This window comes from Aplidium turbinatum, chromosome 1 (genome assembly GCF_918807975.1).
Source record: "Aplidium turbinatum chromosome 1, kaAplTurb1.1, whole genome shotgun sequence".
NCBI lineage: Eukaryota > Metazoa > Chordata > Ascidiacea > Aplousobranchia > Polyclinidae > Aplidium > Aplidium turbinatum.
This window is the reverse complement of record NC_137472.1, coordinates 51221648-51242392: the sequence shown is the minus strand read 5'-3', so window position 1 is coordinate 51242392 and position 20745 is coordinate 51221648. Positions and strand designations below refer to the sequence as shown.

At 36.3% G+C, this 20745-nt stretch overlaps 2 protein-coding genes across 2 annotated transcripts in view; one reads left to right on the top strand and one right to left on the bottom strand.

The window, feature by feature from the left end:
* LOC145771333 (somatostatin receptor type 2-like) overlaps window positions 1-20745 on the top strand; it is a 30883-nt gene that overhangs the window by 202 nt on the left and 9936 nt on the right. Inside the window, exons 2-4 of the mRNA XM_082583085.1 lie at window positions 18419-18569; window positions 19521-19683; window positions 20250-20431. Of these exons, the coding sequence (XP_082439211.1) occupies window positions 18419-18569; window positions 19521-19683; window positions 20250-20431 (496 nt within the window). The remainder of the gene's footprint in view (window positions 1-18418; window positions 18570-19520; window positions 19684-20249; window positions 20432-20745) is intronic.
* On the bottom strand, window positions 9367-10311 carry LOC145776518 (protein FAM200C-like). The gene has a single exon (XM_082587824.1). It carries the CDS (start codon window positions 10309-10311, stop codon window positions 9367-9369), a length of 945 nt encoding a protein of 314 aa, XP_082443950.1.

Here is a 20745-nt window from a genome sequence, read left to right as displayed (position 1 = left end):
ATTTGATTACAAAGCAGTGCCAAAAATTTATAAACTAAGCTGATGGTTCATGATCAATCGTGAATTTTGTTTCGTCATTTGAGGACTCTAGGCCTATACAATAGTTTTAAATTTAATTTGCACGATACGTTTAATATTTCAAACAATAGATACTATTCACATCATTGCGATGCTAAATCATTGCAATGAAACTAGAGGAGTAACTTGGAAACGTTTAATCACAGTAGTCATCCAAATAGTACATATAATTTCAATGTTTTTCGCAGGTCGTATGGATATTTGTGAATGTTAGTTTATCTACGTGTAATATGACAAAAAGTAATCAAAATATCGAAAGAATTTTATCCACTTTTAGAGTTACTGTATATGCTGAAGAGTTTGCATGATTAAGTTACAAAGTTGTGCAGGCAAAGTGAGTTGAAGGAGTCTTTTAATGGCAACAATAATTTTTACAAACATTTTTTTGTTTAGAGAAATAACACTGATCAACAGCAAGGTTTAATCAGACACCCGATTAGACGATTTTTGAAGGGTTTTTGGCGCTGATTTCGAAAAATCTTTATTTTTCCCCAGCACACCAGATTTTTGAGATATTGGAATTTTGGTTGTTTAAATTTCATCTATAGCGACGCAAATGCGACGCAATTTGACATAATAGTGACAATTTTGACCTAAAGCATGTACAAGGCGGATTTCACAATGCATTGTGATTACTAGTTGCATTTTCATCATCATCATTAAGTTCCTTCCTCTCGTCGAGGGTTGGAGGCAATGAGGCGCCAAGTTTGTTGTGAGATTTTTCTATTGCAGTTTTGTAATTAAGTTCTGACCAGTCTTCAATATCATTAGTCCAAATTCTTGGTGGTCTGCCCCTATTTCGTTTGCCGTTCATTTTTCCTTCCAGTAGTTGTCTTTGAATAGAATTATTGCGAATCATGTGGCCAAAATATTTCAGTTTTCTTGTTTTAATTGTTTGTAGAATTTCCATGTTGGTTTGTATTGTAGATAGTACCTCTTTGTTTGTGATTTTATCCTTTCATGAAATTTTAAGCATTCTTCTATAAATCCACATTTTAAAAGCCTAAAGTTGTTTAACCATTTGTGATGATAGTGTGCATGTTTCTGCATTGTAAAGTAATGTAGTCCATATATAACAGGGCTACTCAACTAATTTTAGCAAAGGTCCATTTTGACAAGTCGAATATTTTTGCGGTCCGATGAATATTTCACATGCAACCACAAAAATTAAACAACCAGTAGCCTACGAGCACCGAAACACTTTTCAGGTAGTATGTAACACGACTTGGATTTTTGTCTGACACAAACAAAGAAATAAAAAAGGAAAAATTGTATTGTGTTTCTTTGTAGTGTAGCTGTGTGGATCGCACATCAGAGAAGACGGCAAAGCGTTGGGGGGTCTGGGGGCGAAGCCCCTAGCTCTTTTAATAATCACAAAAAATTGCTTTTCCTTAATGGAAATCTGTTTTAAGAGGCCCTAAAATGTGGCAATGAAGTTATTATTCCGAAAGCCCGAGGTCTACCTTCAACACCCAGAAGGTCCGGATTTGGACCGCGGTCCGCCGGTTGAGTAGCCCTGATATATAGCATTTCATAATTTGTTTTCGAGTGTTGATGTTAATTTTGCGTGTTGTTAATGTCTTTTTCATTTTTACGAAGTTGAAAAAGACATTAACAACACGCAAAATTGTTGCAATTTAGAAACGTGTTTTTATACAACTAAATACGTATAAATACCTAACATATTAAAATACCAATATTTTCATAACCTGATGCGCCAGAGAAAAAATTAGTCCAAATTCGGAATCAGCGCCGAAAATTCATCTAGTAAAGTTTACTTGCATCTCTGATTGAAAAGTTCAGTTAAAATTTGTTGATCAGTGTATAATTTTACGAACGTGCAGATTACACTTTATATACCATTTGCAAGTGTAATTGTCTTTATCCCAAACCAACTTTGAAAAAATAAATTCTGATACTTTCGGTGATGCTGAGCTGCAGCAGCAGGTGGGCTTAAACACGGAGCCACAAAATACTAATGTTGCATAAGCTACCTCAGTAATACATTACGCATTGCTATTTAATGTATCTCGTTTAGTGTTATATAACGTTGTTGCTTTGGACATCACAAAGCATTTGTTTAGGGTTTTATTTAAATTTTTTCTAAGTGTAATTTGTTTAAACGTGTTATTGTTAAGCTGTTTCTCAAACACAAGCAGTAATTCTCGTCGTGCTGACTCACGCATGTGGCTTGAACATAGCTGCTTTAATTTCTAACTCTTTCAATTGAAAAATAATTAAAGCAGGTAAAAAGTTTATCGACAGCAAGTGCAAAAATAGCAACGGTAGACATCGGTGTTTTGGCAATTAGGCTGGCCTCTTCATCCCGCCCACAATGCCTCAAAGGAATCGACCATCCCTATTTAACAAGCAATTCATTCTTTCTCTTTTTAAATAAAGCAGTTGTTAAATACGAATAAAAGCGAAAGAAAAATCTTTTCCTAAAAGAAGACTTGGCAAATAGAAATGAACCAGACCTGAGATTTTAAAACTTTGCCAAAAACGAGTATTGTTTGGCAAAACTTTTAATGTTGCCTTATCAGATCTTGAATTTATTTTTATCGTTTTAGTGATTAAGTTATTGCTCTCTTGAAATCAATTTCTTAAATTATATCTAACAAGCGTATCTAATGTCAGCATTGCAGATAGCCCTAAATACGTTGTAAATAAAATTTCTAGGACAAGAAAAACTTTGAAACAAAGTTGCACCAATTGCCGGTTCAAAGCCTAAATAAATTGGTAGAAATACTTAATTTTGTAAAAACTTAAAAACATGGATATATCTGCTGATCCCATACGCTTTCGAAAATCAACACAAAACATTTTGTGAAATGCAGGTGTAGTGAAAGTGTGAAGTAGGCTATTGAAATTTCACTCCTTGTGGTCTATGGTAGGAGTCATGATCACCATTGTCATGATTACATAAGAAAATGTTTTTGAAACCAAGGAAAAGTGTCACGGCCGACTTCAGTATTTAGATTCATTGTTGAGAATATATTACGGTAGTAATTTTGGTGCTTGTTTTAGCATAGATATCTTATATATAGATATGCAACTCAGTGGTGCGTAACGATGTTTGAAGGCTAACAGCGTAGCTATGGCTGTATGCATTGACTTCAAACTTGGCACAGCAAAACAACTTTATTTTTAATATATTTTTTTGGTTTTTGTTTAAATAAAACTTTCTTCGTTTTCAAGTTGACGTATGGATTGCTTGTGATGACGTCACATTCTCGTTCCGCATGGACTGCTTTATGGAGATTCTGGCGATTGAAAACAAATCACAGTCACAGAGGGTACCTCTAAATACCCATTGTCTGGCATTGTAGGCATTGTCGGGCATTGTCAGGCATTGTCGGCTTTTTGGGGGGTTGTGGAGCATTTTCAGGGGTTGTCGAACATTTTCAGGGGTTTCAGGTATTGTAGAGTAGGCTAACTACTTTCAGGCATTGTTGGGAATTTCTAGGCATTGTGTAGGATTTACAGGCATTGTCGATCATTATCAGTGGTTGACAGGCTTGTGAGGCATTGTCGAACATTTTCAGGCATTATCGAACATATTCAGGGGTTGTCGAGCATTTTGAGGGGTTGTCAGGCATTGTAGAGTAGCTACTTTCAGGCATTGTTGGGAATTTCCAGGCATTGTCTAGGATTTCCAGGCATTGTCGATCAATATCAGTGTTTGACAGGTTTAGCAGTCATTATGGAACATTTTCAGGCATTGCCGAACATTTTCAGGGATTGTCGAGCATTTTCAGGGGTTGTCAGGCATTGTAGAGTAGCTACTTTCAGACATTTGTTGGGAATTTTCAGGCATTGTCTAGGATTTCCAGGTATTGTCGATCATTATCAGTGTTTGACAGGTTTGGTAGTCATTATGGAACATTTTCAGGGATTGTCGAGCATTTTCAGGGGTTGTCAGGCATTGTAAGTAGCTACTTTCAGGCATTGTTGGGAATTTCCAGGCATTGTCTAGGATTTCCAGGCATTGTTGATCATTATTAGTGGTTGATGGGTTTGTCAGGCATTGTCGAACATTTTCAGGGGTTGTCTAGCATTTTCAGGGGTAGTCAGGCATTCTAGATTAAGCTACTTTCAGGCATTGTTGGGCATTTCCTAGCATGTCTAGGATTTCCAGGCATTGTCGATCATTATTGGTTTTTGACACGTTTGTAAGGCATTGTCGAACATTTTCATGCATTTTTATTCCCAGCTCTGCATGCGCAGCAGAATGATCCCTTTCTATTTTGCGTAGGTTGTAAACGTATTTACGGTATACACAAACACAGCAGCGTTTAAATGACCTGGCTATCATTAGTATCGACAATGCCTGACAAACCTGTCAAAACCTGGTAATGATCGACAACCCAAGAAAACGTTCGACAATGCCTAACAAACCTATCTACCACTGAATATGTTCGACAATGCCTGGAAATCCTAGACAATGCCTGAAGATGTCCGACAATCAGTGGCGTAGCTAGGGGGAGAAGGAGGGGCGGACCGCCCCGGGCGGCACGTCTGGGGGCGGCACTTTCAGACTACGATATTTGATTTTGATTATAATCTGATAAAAAACGCCGGATTTAACTGATGGGGGGCCCGGGGCACTTTTAGATCAGGGGCCCCCGTGAAAAAAAATTCGCCTATGGCGCGAAACACCCCCTCGACGTCTACAGTAGCATCAATCCAGCACTGCACAGCATTTTGCAGAAACCACCAAAGCTAAAAGAAAAAAAATAACACAAAATTACATTTTTTTCACGTAGGGGGGCCCTTTAAAAGTCGGGGGTCCGGGGTACCTGCACCCTCTGCCTCCCCCTAAATCCTAGACAATGCCTTGAAATTACCGACAATGCCTGAAAGTAGCTACTCTACAATGCCTGACAACCTCTGAAAATGCCTGACAACCCCTGAAAATGTTCGACAATCCCTGAAAATGTTCGACAATGCCTGAAAATGTTCCATAATGACTACCAAACCTGTCAACTACTGATATTGATCAACAATGCCTGGAAATCCTTGACAATGCCTGGAAATTCCCGACAATGCTTGAAAGTAGCTACTCTACAATGCCTGACAACTCCTGAAAATCCTCGACAACCCCTGAAAATGTTTGGTAATGCCTGAAAATGTTCTATAATGCCTAACAAACCCGTCAACCACTGATAATGATCGACAATGCCTGGAAATCCTAAACAATGCCTGAAAGTAGCTACTTTACAATGCCTGACAACCCCTGAAAATGTTTGAAAATTTCCGACAATGCCTAACAACAAGCCTGTCAACCATTGATAAGTAGGTAAAGACCTTTTTTGGAGCTGTAGTTCCAGGACAAGCTGAAGTTTTATTCAATTAATCTACTGAGTGTTACCAAAATGAAAGTTACTGCTGGCTACCGAAAGCTGTGCTATAGCATTTGGTAGCCTAGTTATGGTGTGTACCAAACATTAAAATTGTCTTGGTTTGGCGGTTGGATCCGTGATGCTAATGAAGCTGTCTCAGCAGGGGGGAGGATGCCCCCTGCCTTCAAATTTTCTCTGGATGGGGGGCAATGGTGCCCTTTTAAGGTCATGTAAGCTACTGCACATTTTGCAATATAGGCTAACAACTTCTGCTATTCGCTTTTAGCCAAATTATAGGGCCTATAGCCTACAGTAGGCCCACACAAATTATCCCGTGGACACATTTTATACTTTGCAGCAGATTGTGATGCTATGAATGTGAAATTTACCTTTCGTTTCTTGTTCAAGTTATTGCAATTATTTATCTGTCTCACATTTCGACTTTCATGGCTAATAGCGGGAAAACGAACGAGTTGCCCAGCATTATCGCTACCGTATATCTCACCCTAAAATCGTTCCGGCGCCCCTCTATCTCAGGTTTGTAAACTGCCTACAACAAGCTTTAATGAGTCACTGGAAATAAGCTTAAATGGTAGTTCCAACGATCATGAAACAGAAGTTGCATAACCTACGTGAAGAAAGATTATTGTCTTGATTTTTCATAGTAGGCTATTCTGTGAAAACTTGAAATATACGCCAAACAAAATATTCCAAAGGAGCTCAAAAGCCTCCACTCGCCAAGCCCAAACCGTACAATAATAGCCTACCATAGATACGCTAGCCAAGCTGGCAACCTTGATTGTTGATTGTGTCCATAAAGTCAGTCAAGCGTGACGATAATTCCACGATTGCTGAGTTGCATATCTATATATTTAAGATATCTATGGTTTTAGTTCCAACATTTCACGAAATCACAAAAGCAACTTGGTGTATTAGCGCTACCTAGCGGAAGTGAAACAGCTTCCTTGACATACCAGTAAGACTTGATGACGGTTAATCCTGCTATGGTAATGCAACAAAAAGAATTCAATAACAATGACAATATCGTGTGAATCAATATCATTGCATATCGTCAAACATTTTCTACGACGGTTGCAAATATGCTCGATTTGTTGAGCGTAAGTCAAAACATATTCAAAATCATTCTCCACGATTAACTTGTGTCGCTTGTACTTATGCATTTCTTTTTCAATTGATGTAATAGCTCTTGATTTGGTTGGTTTTGAATCTTTATCCTCGGATTGACAAAGTCTTGATTGGTTATTCCTGGTAGTTTTTCATCTTGTAGACAATGTAGAGGCTCTGTCTTGACACAGGGGTGATTACCGAGATTGACAGAGTGAAGTTTCCATTTGTTTAAGTGTTGTTGCCGGGAAATTATTCCATTCACTAGGTGCCGCTGAATGGAAAGCAGTCCTGAAATGCGTTGCTCAAGCGCACACTCCGAGAGTTGAACTTGCGCCGCGTGATCTTGAGTGGGGCGCGTAACCACTGAGCTAACGAGACGGACGAATTTATCACCTGCTGTCGTTATGTTCTTTTCTGATGCAAGAGTGTTGTTGGCATATTTATTGTACGAATGAAGCTTATTCCAATAGATAATAGCAAACTTTATCAAAGCCTACGTTAAATTACTAGTTGATGGCTTATGACAAGCAATAAAAAACATCTGTTTTATTAACTTTTTTGCGGGAAATTAAAGCACTGTTAGCCTTGTGACTCTCTTTTGTTAAAAAAAATTATGTAGGGAGAAAATGAGGTAAAAATAGAATTTCACTAAAAATTGGTTGCAATACTGGTCCAGAGCATACAAGCTATAAAAAGTTACGAAAACTATTTGTCGTCTGTGTAAAAAGGAAGAAAGACATTTTGAGATTATTTTTAATGGTTTTACTGAAACAATTCTACGCATACTTCTATGAAAAATGACAGTTTTATGACTGCTGTGCTTGCACTCAATTAAAAATTCAAAAGGAATCATAAATGAGCTTTGCAGAACTCCTGCATTTCTGTCTTTGAATTGATTTCAGTCTTTTCGCACTTCTGTCAACATAACGTTGTTAGGATACACCTGAAGTCCAAAAAGTTGCAGTTGGTCGCGGTTCTCGTCATATGCATTATCTTGAGTATCCTACAATATTTCTTGCTATTACATATTTTCTATGTAAGCAAATTTCTTCTATGGATGTTTCCAAATTTTCCAGATTTATTGACTGCAAGCCAAAACACACCAAAAATAGTTCTAAACAATTTGCATAGAATTATTTTATAGTGATACCATATCAGTTTAGAAAGAACACGTTTGAACACCATATGACTCCATTTTTTTCTTTTCCCCTCCATTGTGACGCCAAAGTGACTTTTGTCTTCAAACTATATGTATAACTCTATGACTTTTCTCGCAACCCCGTCCAGGGAGTTCGTAGCGTTGACAAGGACGTCCAAGAAAAGTTTTTGATCTGGGTCCGTGACGATTTTTGTTCCCGGAACCTTTCGAGGAGGTTCGAGAAATTGGAAAAAACTCTGCACACATCTTTGCTTTAGTGCAATTTTTGGCGATCTTGTTTGGGACCCTTAGAATACCATTGATATCGGACCCAAATTAGCCCCTCAACGGTTGGACAGGGATTTGCAAAAGACATAAACTTAAGTACGAGTTACAGGTGTCCTATGAAATTAAAAGAACCCACAAACTCATCAACTGAAGGTAGTCTTAGATTATATAAGAAATGACAGCATGTTTGCTTGTTTGTACAAAACATTTCGAAAAGGGCAATAAGTTTGCAGCAAGGTTACACTGATATTTAACAGCAGGCTCAAACCAGAAGCGCGTAACGTTGTTGGCTTTAAAAGGGCATCAAGTCAAGCATTTTGTTTAGGCTTTATTCAAGGTTCACAAGCAAACAATTTAAAGAATCAAGCTGTAGAGCAGTGGTTCTCAACCTTTTTGTCTTGGCGGACCCTTTTGGTGCTCTCAAAGCGGTCGCGGACCCCTCAAAAGTTTTTTATTTAAAATTTTAGTTTATAGCTTAAACGGCAACCTAATGTTCCACACAGATTTAACCAAGTCAAAAATAACACAAAACTAGTGGACATTTTCATTTATTTTGTCAAATCGAATACACTTAATGGGATTTCTGCTGTTGCGTAACAGAAGCAAGTCTTGAAATACGTGGTCGTGTTTTTGATAACGCTAGACGCATATCGTCTTCGACGTTTAGTTGGTTGCGAGCCTTGGATTTGATATGAACGAGAGCAGAAAATCCACTTTCACAAAGGTAAGTGGAGGCGAATGGAACAATAACACGTAATGCTTCCATCGATACTTTTGGGTACGACGGCACAATGGCGCACCAAAACTGAGAAAGTGATTTTTCCAGGAACATTTCATAACTGGCTGAATCATTCCTTAAATCCAGTAGTTCATCTTGAATTTCCTCCGGAACAGTTGCCATGTTTATCACAGGAGAAAATGGATTCCGTTGAAATGCTCCAACCCCTTCTGTCAGATCAGGAAAATACTTCTGAAATTCTTTATCAAGCGATTGTAAATGCTCACTAATTTCCGGTTTTATTTGTGCACTGAGACTTGCAAATTCAAATTCAGAGAGCTTTTCAAACATTGCGAAGTTGCCCTGATTAACTTTGCGATTCCAATTTTGTATCTTTTCTACAAATCCACACAAAATGTCTTTAAATTGCAAAATGTTTGTATCAGGCCCTTGTAGTCTCAAGTTAAACTTATTCAACTGTTCCGTAATGTCAGCCAAATAAGCCAGACCCTGCAACCATGTTTCGTCACTGAAGAGGTTGATGAAGGTATCTTTCTTTTCCATTTCCAAAAACAGCTTGATTTCGACTCTAAGCTCGAAGAAGCGAGCAACAACATTTCCTTTCGAAAGCCATCGTACTGCAGTATAAAATAAAAGAGTCTCATGCTCACTGTTCATTTCTTTGCAAAGCTGTATAGACGAGAGGTGGTGGCGCCCTTCTTGACAAAATTGACTATTTTCACTACAGAATCAAGTACATTCTTCAAAGAACTTGGAAGAGTTTTGCAGGCAAGCGTATATCGATGTATCATGCAATGTACTCCTATGACTCGAGGAGATTTTTCTTTAACTTTCATTTGGAATCCAGATTTGCATCCCAGCATTGCCGGTGCTCCATCCGTACATACGCCACAGAGCTTTTCCCACTGCAAACCTTCGGTTTTGAAAAACTTTGAGACGCTGTCCATCACATCTTGGGCCGTAGTTGTAGTTTCCAAAGCATTACAATACAAAAATTCTTCTTTGAGGTCTTTCATATGTACGTATCGAACAAAAACCAAAAGTTGCGAGCATGATGCGACATCTGTTGATTTGTCGAGTTGTATAGAAAACATGGGAGAAGATTTGATTTCCTCCATATCTTGCTGTTTGACGTCTGTCGACATATGCGAAATGCGTCTTTTAATTGTGTCGTTAGATAAAGACACTTGTTCAATTTTCTTTGCGTTTGTTTCGCCCAAAATCAACTTTACCATCTTCAAAGCACAAGGCTTCACAATCGTTTCTCCCAGCGTATGAGGCTTTTTTTGCTTGGCAATTTGTAATGCCACTTCAAAAGAAGCCTCTATGCTTGCAGTGCTTTGCTGTTGAAAATAACCACTAGCATCCAGTTTTTGCCGTTTCAAAGACAACTTATGTCTTTGGAAGAATGAAAAATCTTTTTCGGTATGCTCTGGGTGTGTCTGCTGCAAGTGACGCTTTAGCTTTGATGGCTTCATTGCTTCGTTGCTGAGGACAGCATAACATAAAACGCATTGCGGTTTTTCCTTGCCACCCTCTGACACTGAAGTAAACCCCATTTCAAGATAACTTTCCGAGTACTTTCTTGATTTAGCCATACTGGTTTAGTTTTAGTAAGCAACACAATCTCCTTTGTTACACGTTGGCTGTAGAACAACTAGCTACTTCGCTTCAAATGAGAACGTGACCACATGCCCTTGAAATCACTGCAGCTGCGTTCTCGTATTTATCATTGTGGTGTCATAACTCGTATTTATCACAATAGGTCTACATGAGATGAATCAAAATAGTTTTTGTAGGCTATTGTCACATCTTAATAGGCAATTAATAAGCAAATGTTCGATCCTATTACCAAAAAAAACACGATAATAAACTGCAAATAATTTCCTAAAATCTTAATTTAATCGCGGACCCCCTGGAAATGCTTCGCGGACCCCCGGGGGTCCGCGAAGTTTGATATGTTTGATATGGTATGGTATGGTATCGCATAATGGTATCGCATATGGTATGATATGGTATCGCATAAGCAATTTTGCGAATATTAGATAGCCTACTAACAGTTGTAACTTAAGCTGAGATGTGTTTTTATTTGAAAGTTTAGTTCGCAGCAAGTGCAAGAAATGTTAAGTAAATAACAGCTGTAACATTACTTATACAACGGTGTGGAAACACAGATAAATTGAAAAATGGAAATTACGATTAGGCTACTGTGAACTTTTTTATTCCCAATCGCCAAGTACAGATGCGAAATTTGAACACAACCGTGATATTAAAAAGTTAAAAAGTTTTGAATTATGGTGTTAGCTACAGGAGATTATTACCCATTGCATTAGCTGGGTGGAGAGAAAAACAAACGATTTGCTACCAAACAAATATACGATAACTGGAATCTAGTTAACATTAAAATGTGATGTCCATTGGGGTAGTACAGGGAAAACGAACAAAAGGACGTTGAAATGAAATATTTTGACAATATCAAGCACGTTACAAAACGATATTGATATTAACAAAACACGGAAAAAGAAAAGAAAGCATTTACGAGGTCACTACTGATCGAGCATGATCAATCTGTTAAAGAAGAATATACTATCTGGGTCTTACACTTACACAATTATAAAACTGTTGTTTAAAAAGAAAAGCACAGTTCAAAGCACATAGGTGACATCATATGATAGACTTGAGATGGTTAAACACCAAAATGTACTTTGACTAAAATTTGAGCTGGGTAATTTTACACTGAATATCCAAACAAGCTTTTGTAGTCGCTGCAACTAATGACGAAGACATTAGTATTTTGAGCTTAAGGCGCATCTCATTTCTTGATACCGTGCAAGATTTCCTTTTTGTCTTTTCAGGGAAAATGAATTGTGAAACAAGATAGACTAAAAATAAATTGGCTAAAGTTAACAGAAAATAAGAGTTTTGTGAAACAATGTTCGTCAATAACTTTCACTTCGTCAACTACGCTGACCGTCAGATGTTAACTTTTAAAGAAATTCTTGCAATTTTAAACCGACCTAACATTTCCGTAATTGATCGTCACTCATGTAATGTTTCCGTGACGTATTTTTTAAACTTACTTGATAACGACGTCATCATACAATGGTGTGTGATTTTGGCTGAATGACGTGGGAAAATATTATTATTCTCTGCGTGCTCTTCCTGCTTCCGTTAGTGTTTACCGGAAACAAAAAGTAGGCCGACCGTTGGGAACAAATTTGGCTGAAATCAAAAGTATATGTATATGGAATTTCCAGTAAAAGGCTTACTCAGTTTTGGACTGGTACTTAAAGATTTGTTTCATACTTTATCCAATGTTATCATAAAAAGTTGTAGAAAGTGCAGCAACGAGGTGCAATAGTAAAGAAAGCAAGTAGGGTAATTATAATGAGATACTTAACAGCATTCGTTCGATGTAAAATACGCCCTGCGTTTAACAAAAGTAAAAATCTTTTAAAAGCAGTCTATGAAACTCTTGTTTTTTTAAACTCCGTTGAAATAGTTTTAGTAATGCAGGCCCATGTTCTAACAGAAATTTACAGCCTACGGTATGACAACACTATATAACGCAGCGTGATATGAATCGTAGAATGGTCTTTAATTGTTGGAAATTAGCTTAAGATACTTTCAGCATCATGTCACACCTCGGATAGCAGGAAATTGTCTGCTTTATTTTTTTTGCTAAATTTGTCTGAAGTTGTTTATTTCTTTTTGTTGACTAATAACATCTCCAACTTTTCTTTGTCTTAAAAAACAGCAGGCTGATCCACACATCTAAAATTTGATTTGTTAAACAGTATTGAAATATGGGGCGATGTTTTACACGATAAAAGTTTCTTTTCAGTCTGTCGATTGCAAGTGTATTTGTCTAACTGTTTGGAGGAGACACACTTACATGCACCAGTGCATGTACAGAATCAGATCCCTATAAAAAGAGAAAATGATTCTGACAAGTACAGATTTTTGGCACTCTTTTGTTCAACGTGTTTAGGTAGCTAGATCTGAAGAAAAAGTTGAACAGTTTTGACTTAAAAGAAATTGAAGAACTTTTCTTAAACATCTAATTTTGCAAGCAGTCAAAAATAAGCACTGTATGGTAATGCTTCTGTCTAAAAGCAGCTAAGTTATAGTAAACATGAGTGCAATAAGAAATCTACCTTTCATGCCAATTTTCTAATTAGACTACGCACTATTAAATTTTTTCGTGTCTTAGAGTAGATACTGTAAGCATAAAACGCAGAAATATCAAGATGAAAAAACAAAATTTAAACTACTCGTTTCATTGGAATGTAGGCTACAAAAAGATTGCAGCTCTGTGTAATTTATGCCGAACATCTCCATCTTTGATGCAATGACGCGACAAGTTAGATTGGTTTAGTGATTTTTGACCGTAAAGTGATTAAGGTGTAAACATGAAACTTACGGCCTGGTTTTGCTTGTTGAAGCCAATATTTAAATTGTGAAAAGTGCAATGGAATCTCGTTGCTTCAATATTTATTATTCGTCTGATAATGCAGTATTGTACAATATAAGGCAAATATAGTATAAATCAGAATTGCAACAGTTTTTAAGAACTAGAAAAGAACTCCAATTCCCGTGCTTTAGACTTCGATTTCCAGAATCTTGTTTTCTATTTTAGAAATATTTAAGGCACAGAAAAAAATTTAATAAAATAAACATCATTTTATCAATCGAGTTTGTAATTGACACACACAATGTCAAATCAAGAAATTGGGTATGCTGTGCACACAAGCTGTAAGTATTTTATTGTTTCATTTAATTAAATGCATTTAACATAAAATGAGTACAATTACTTCATCAAAGACAGTACACTTTTTAGGTGGAGGATATTTTAAACCGAATTTTGAGATTTTTGATAGAATATGACATTTCGTTTGCCATGACATCGCATGGGTCTGGAAAGGTAGAAGCGACAAAACGCGAAGGATCAAGCGTGCTCGAGAGAGAAATGATTTAATAAATAAAAGGATTTTGGCACGGTCGCTACATCTCGATACTTTTATTATCATGTTCCCATATCTAAATACGATAAAAGCTAAAGTATATGCTACTTATGATGACCAGAACTTGACCTTGTCAGTAACATCCCTAGAGTGGAATAGAATTTGTTTAGTTGAAGAACAATTTTCAAAATGAGTCGATTATTTCATACGTGGCATTGAACAAAGTAGCATCACAACGAATGCATCGACAGTAAGCGCATCAGTTAAGAAAAAGAAAACAAAGCACAGTTACACAGCATAGCTAAAAATTGTAACAGTGATATGGAAATAACTGCCTTATGGCTTACAAGGTAGTGATGCAAATCTTATGCTTATTTTAAATAACATAAGTATAAATCCAGTCGAGTGAAAGCGTATATGACGTCATTTACGCAGTAAAGCATGATAATTTCTGAGCAACGGTCTTTACTATCTATGGACAAAATCCTTCTAAAAAAATAAAATAAATAATAAATAAAAACAATTACGTAGGAAATTATACCAAAGTAATGTCCTTTGAAATACAGTAATGAAATTATGCAAGACGAGCTTAATTCTACAACAGTTTCAATTAAAATCAATTTTAGATTTAGGACTAAAGTTGGACAAAGCGACAAAAGATATGCAATGACTCATACAAGGAAGAAAATGTGTTTACGATGTTTAAGTATATTTAGAAATGAAGGATTGGTTTAAGACATCCGCTGATTAAATAATTTTCTATCCTTTGTTGAGCATGACCAGCAAAATATTATGCAACAATTTTGTGATATCTAATACCGATGAATTTCTGCCAAATAACCAAGCCATATTCCAAAATGAGTTTTTAATTCTTTTCAAGAGATAACATTCTAAATTGGTCAATTGAACGCCATGACACAAATGATCAAAATGCCGTACATTGATATTTGTCCCCTTGCAAGCGAACCCACATAAGTAGACACGTGTAGCAATGCACATTGGATCTATTTCGGTGTGTATGTGCATTGAAACTTAGTGTCATCTAGTTTAGCTTTACGACATAGTAATGTTGTTGAACTTCTAGCAACACTAACGCAATCCTTTTACTGAAACTGTCAAGTGTTAATTGTTGATCAACCTACAAAGCATGAGGTGAGATTTTCTTGCAAATTTTGTTTTCCACTATGAATGAATAAATGATTGAGAGAATCTTTATTCTTGGACTCAAAGAGCCTCTTTGGAAGCTTCCTGCAGTTTCGCATCCTGTAATAATTTCAACCACTGACGCAGAGCCGGTCACTGAGATTGACCGAATGAAACTTCCTGTTGTTGTAAAGTGTTGCTGTCAATAACATTTTCTACCCTCTAGGCATAGCTGAATAAAAAGCTATCCCTAAACTGCGTTGCTCATGCGCACACGTCAAAAATTAAACCAGCCCTTCTTAATCTTGGAGTTTCTTTGTTTACAAGGTTGAGAGATTAACAAACTGAGTTATAAATATGCAACAACACTCTAACAACATTGACATATTAACAACGTGCGTTTACTGTCACTTAGACTTATCCCCACTTTTCCGTAAAAAAAAACAAAAAACACAACAGCTACCAATTTTTAAGTCTTCAGCATAGCGCAATGAGAAACTGCCATTAATAACACTTTAAAAATCAACAAAATGCTTTCTTCTCACTTCAACATCATTTTTCTATTGCTTGCCGCAATTGCTCCAGCTAAATTTTGGCGACAATTTTTTACATGTAGACTGGAACGCCAAGTCTCGATAAACTATTTAATATTACGCACTGCATAGCTTGTTAGCTTTGTGTACGTCATCACTTACGCACTGAGAGGTATTTGTAACCAACCATTCACTAACCGTTCACCTTCACCATTCCACCATTTATTGGTAAAGTATGGCTCAAGTTGAACCAAACTTTGAGCAGTGTCTAATGCAGGATTGGTCGTTTGGCACTAATATGCAGTAGCCTAATAGTGTGATGTGCATATTCTCCAAGGTTTGTTCTTCGTCACCATACTTCAGAAAGAAGATATCACCCCAGTGGTGCATTGCTTAGCAGAAAATTTCAAAAAAACGTCTCAGTAGGGACAGATAGAAAAAGTAGGTGTCGGCATCGGGAATGAAAATAGCATAGACTTGTAGTATTTGAATTACTTTGAGGTCTCCATTAATGGTTTCTCTCACTAGCGCAGAGATCATTTGTTTGTCAGCACCACCAAGAAGAAGTTGATCGACTGACACGAATAGATGTCTTGGTTTGAATCAACACAAGTGGTCGTTTGAAGGAGCAAGCACCTAGGAGTGAAAGAAGCAAAAGTAAAGATCTTTTTCAAATCTTTTAAGGCTAATATTTTGAGAGTCTCAGATTGGAATGAAAGCACCATAATTCACTATTTTCTTTTCCTGAATTCGATGGTTTTGTGTGCATGCTTACTTCTGCACAGAGATGGCTTAGATAAATTGGTTGGCCCCAATTGTTTACTTTAAAGACCTTTTCACCTAGAAGTATAGCCGTGGCTGAAGCTACCTGACCATGTTACATATTTTTATATCATTCTAATAAAACGTTACATAAGCATCATATATTTAGTCATTAGAGCTTCGGTAGAGAGTTTGTCTTGTTGAATTTAATCATTAGCTTTTACCAAGTTTACGTCTACAGTACATAGTGTAATTGGTAAAAACTAACATTTTAGAACAAAATTTGCGGTAAAGTTATTGTCAAGCACACAGATAAGATTACCAACTTTTACTTCCGTGAGTCAAATTCGCTACGTGATCGTGGGTGATGATGACGTCAGCAAGTAGGAAGCTTTGTCACAGCGTTTGTGGATTACGCAGTCAACGTTTTATAAACCAATGACATGAGGCACGCGCACTTTGTAAACGCTTGTCGTGATGTCTTGGGATATCTTGTAGTTGGAACCCAATATTTCTCCTTTATATGGAAGCAAATATCTTAACAATATTCACCATACCACAATTTTGATATGAGATCGAACGACGCATCAATGATTTAACAGAAACCGATTATCCCAGACTGAAAATCAGTCATTTTTTACATTCATTTAACATCTGCAGACGTTGAATCAATGTAAAAAACAATTGATTTGCTGTCTCTGATACAAACTCATAAGGTATGCGCTTTCAAATGAGCGATTGAGGGTTGCCATTCTTTCAAATATGTTTAATGATTATTCTAAAATCTTTTCTACTTTAGGTCTCTTGCGACTAAAGGTGTAGCATGTTTTGAAAGCAACGATGCTTTGCTTTGGCAAATAAGTCGACAAAACTGAACGTATATCCAATGTGATGCAAATAAGAGTGCTTAGGATTTGTGGTGATAGACAAAATAATTTTTTTGTCACTTACTGTATGTTTAATCTGTCAAGACATTATTATGAAATCTCAGAAAATAATTTCAAAACTACCAAAAAAATGCAATAGATTGACTTTCGCTTTCAGCAGCATGATCGTTAGTTGCTTCACAATGTCGATATTTACGACCTGTTTTAGTCTGATGCTGCGAGTTCGCTGTGGTAATAGCGCATTGTACTGCCTTTCCGAAAGCCAGTGCAATTCGCTATTACCATAGCGAACTCGAAGCATCAGGCTAAAACAGGTCGTGAATATCTACATTGTTAAGCTACCAAAAAAAGTTCAGAATTGTTTTAAATTCTACGTTTGCATAATTTTCATCGCACTGCTGAACACAAAATGGTCGATTATATTATAAACACATAGCAAAGCCATTCTTACGAAAGAAGTTTCCTGTTTAGTTGAATGCAACTTAAACCTAGACCTTCAAAGGTGCTTCTGATCACATAACAGGATGTTTATAGTTTAAAATATTGAATATAATTAATCAAATCAATTTCCTAACATCTTCTAAAACGAAAAAGATAACTGCAATTTCTTCATTGAAGATCATCCGTTTTTGCAGAAGCACTCATAAGCAAAAATGTTTTGTTGCTGTATACTTAAGTCTGTGAACACAACGTGTTTTAGAAAGAAAAAACAAATGCATTTTTTAGGGATGCAAGTTTCCTGTTAGTCAGAAAGTTAACCTTATTGTCTGAGTTAATTTTGCGTATATGCTTAAGAGAATCAGCTGCAAGTTAACCAATAACCATATTCCAGACAAACCGTATACTGTATTGAATCAACAAAGTATAACTTGAAAAGCAGGCACGATTTCCATCAGCAAGTTTTAAAACTTTTAATCTGCTTAATAAAGCAATTAGAAATCCAATTAAACGAGAATACTAATGCCAATGCTTGCAGCAATCATGGCAAAAGAGTGAAGTGGGTGTTTTGGATTGAATTTGTTTTACATTTACTGCAATTTTGACAGTGAGATTCGACATCTGTAAAACTTTTTTATAGCACAAAAAGCTTTATAGCCTTAAACAGATTTTTGTAAAAAAGAAACAAAAAACACATGAGATAATTAAACCAATTTTCGATATAAACACTGCAAATGAACGTTATAATACATTACCAAGGGGAAAGTGGGGAAATTGTCTCTGAATTTGAGCTTTATAATGGTAAGTGAATGTCATAGTAAGGATCTTTCGAAAAGAAATTTAAAACATTTTCCAAGAATGTGTAAAGAAATAATTTTTTTAGGTTCCTTTTTCCGTTCCGAAACAAAAATTCAAATAGTTTTGTAAAGATTTGACTTACTGTATTGTAATATATATATATATATATTTTTTTTTCAGTTAACTTGGGAGCAGGCGCGGAGGAGCCCAGCACAGAAGTAGTCAAAATCGTCTTTTCTCTAATCATTTGCGTTTTGGGGTTATTCGGAAATTTGGTCGCCATTTTTGTTATACTGGTTCTAAAAGAGTACCAAAAATCTGTGACCCATTGGTATGTGATAATAGGTGGTTTGTAAATAAGGCACGACAAAAGTAATCAAATTATGATATTTTTTTACTGTTACTCACCTCTGTTAAATAAAGGGAAGGTAATAGACTTAATTCTAAAACATCCTGCCTGATTTAAGAATATCTATACCGGTACTGTAAACTAGAATAACTGTTTAAAGAAACGTGGGTTTTAAGTGAATTGCTTAAAACGTTTTATGGAACCCAAACATAGCCTCAACTCACACATAACCTTCCACTAGTTTAAGGTTAAATAAAAGTAAAATATCCTAGAAAAACGGTTTTAAAACATGTAATCAAGTTTACGAAGTAGGCTAAACATACTTTACTCACCCATGAAACTTGGGAGTTGGCCAACGCAAACATTGGAACGCAACTTATAACCTGCAAGCCAACTTCCTAAACACACGCCTGCAACATTGTATTCAATACTGGATCATTTTATAAATAGGATTCGGATACGTGATGAACTACGGCAATTGTGTTATAACTCGTTTACGAAGCTAAATATTCAATTTCCGAAACAGCTAATGTGCCGCCCAATGACATGTGTTTTTTCTCAACTGAAAACTCAGTTATTTGTTCTTTATTTGATAAAGTAATGTTACTAATGTATAATTCCTCTCTAAACGCTGTTGCAGCTAATTGCGCTTGTTTTTAAATGTCACTTGTTTTTAAAACATTTTTTTTGTTTTTGTAAGGGGTTTACAAATTGTCAAATAATGATATAAATTTCCTTTTTTGCAAAGTATTATTTAGGGAGGCCCATCATAACACTTTGTTTGCCTGGAAGAGAGAGGATCGGGTACTTGCAACCTTAGCACCCTGTATGTTGTTTTTCTAGGTACAGATTCGTATAACTTGGTATAAGTAGGTCTACTCTTTCCGTTTAAACCATTCTTCTATCAAATTAAATTTACAATGTTTATTTCAGGTACGTATTACAGCTTGCTATTGCTGATTCCTTGTTCCTTTTGACTTTGCCGTTTAAAGTCTCAGAAGACTTGAACAATTACTGGATATATCCGGAATGGATGTGCAAAGCAAAGGAGACTGTCCTCTTTCTTAACTATTACGCATCTATTCTCTTTTTAGTGGTAAGGGTTATGGTTTTGTGTTTCCACGTAAGATATAACAGAAGATATGCATTGATCTTTTATCCGAGGTGATCTAGATGCGTAGATGTCCCATAGGGTTAACCTACCAAAGGCCTTGAAATAGTCGTACTTAAATATATTTAGTCTGGATCTTAACCATGAGGAAATGAATGTATGGTGATTATTTAGTCTATTTGACTGAATCTCGATGCGATTGAATAAATAATTGGCTAAAACGATCAGAACAACTAGCCAGTAGATTACCGTTATTCGATAGGAAAAAATCCACCAGTACTTAATCTACTTTCACCAATTCGAGCAAGTCAGGTCTCAAACTTATTAAAGACAATTAGATCGATTTTTGTCTCGAAACATGTTGTTGCTTCCGGCTGCGCAGAATTAGATTTTAAGTTTCCTGACTGTGTTAAACCGGTTTGATCAAATTTGAGATCATGTCCCAGCCCTAACCGAAAGTCCATGTTAGGCTACTTCAAGAAAGGCTACAGAATAGCCTATGTAAAAAAGTACATTATTGTTGTTTAGAAAGTATATTTTTGTTTCTATAGGTTATGAGCGTGGATCGGTACATTGCCGTCTGTCACACATTTTCTGACTTTTTGCAACGACTAAGAAAGCGAACCACTGCGTTTGTTATTGCGATCATAATTTGGAGCATTTCTCTTCTCTTGTGCATTCCAGTGATGTTGTACAGTTTCAAAGTGGGATCTGCTCCTCGGTGCAAATGCTCGTAAGTAAACTATAAGCGTCAGTTGCATTATGTAATCTAGTCGAAAGGTCTACTAACATTTTTGCTATTACAGTAGCCTACAGTACATGTAAATGTGGTCAATCTCTAAAAATGTCATTGCTTGTAGCGCTTAGTGTTTGATATTACTGAAAATGCCTTAACTTAAAGAAATAAGTCAGGAGATGCATTTTCACAGTTACTACTCTTCAATTAAAGTATTCCAAAATATAATTTACTTGTTGGTTGTAGATCCTTGTAGATCCAGTTTTATTAATTGATCTGTGATTGGTTGGTTGTAATTGATTGGTTTTAGA

What these genes read in the sequence shown, in the direction of transcription:
- LOC145776518 (XM_082587824.1), bottom strand. Translation starts at nt 10,311, where the DNA reads ATGGCTAAATCAAGAAAGTACTCGGAAAGTTATCTTGAAATGGGGTTT.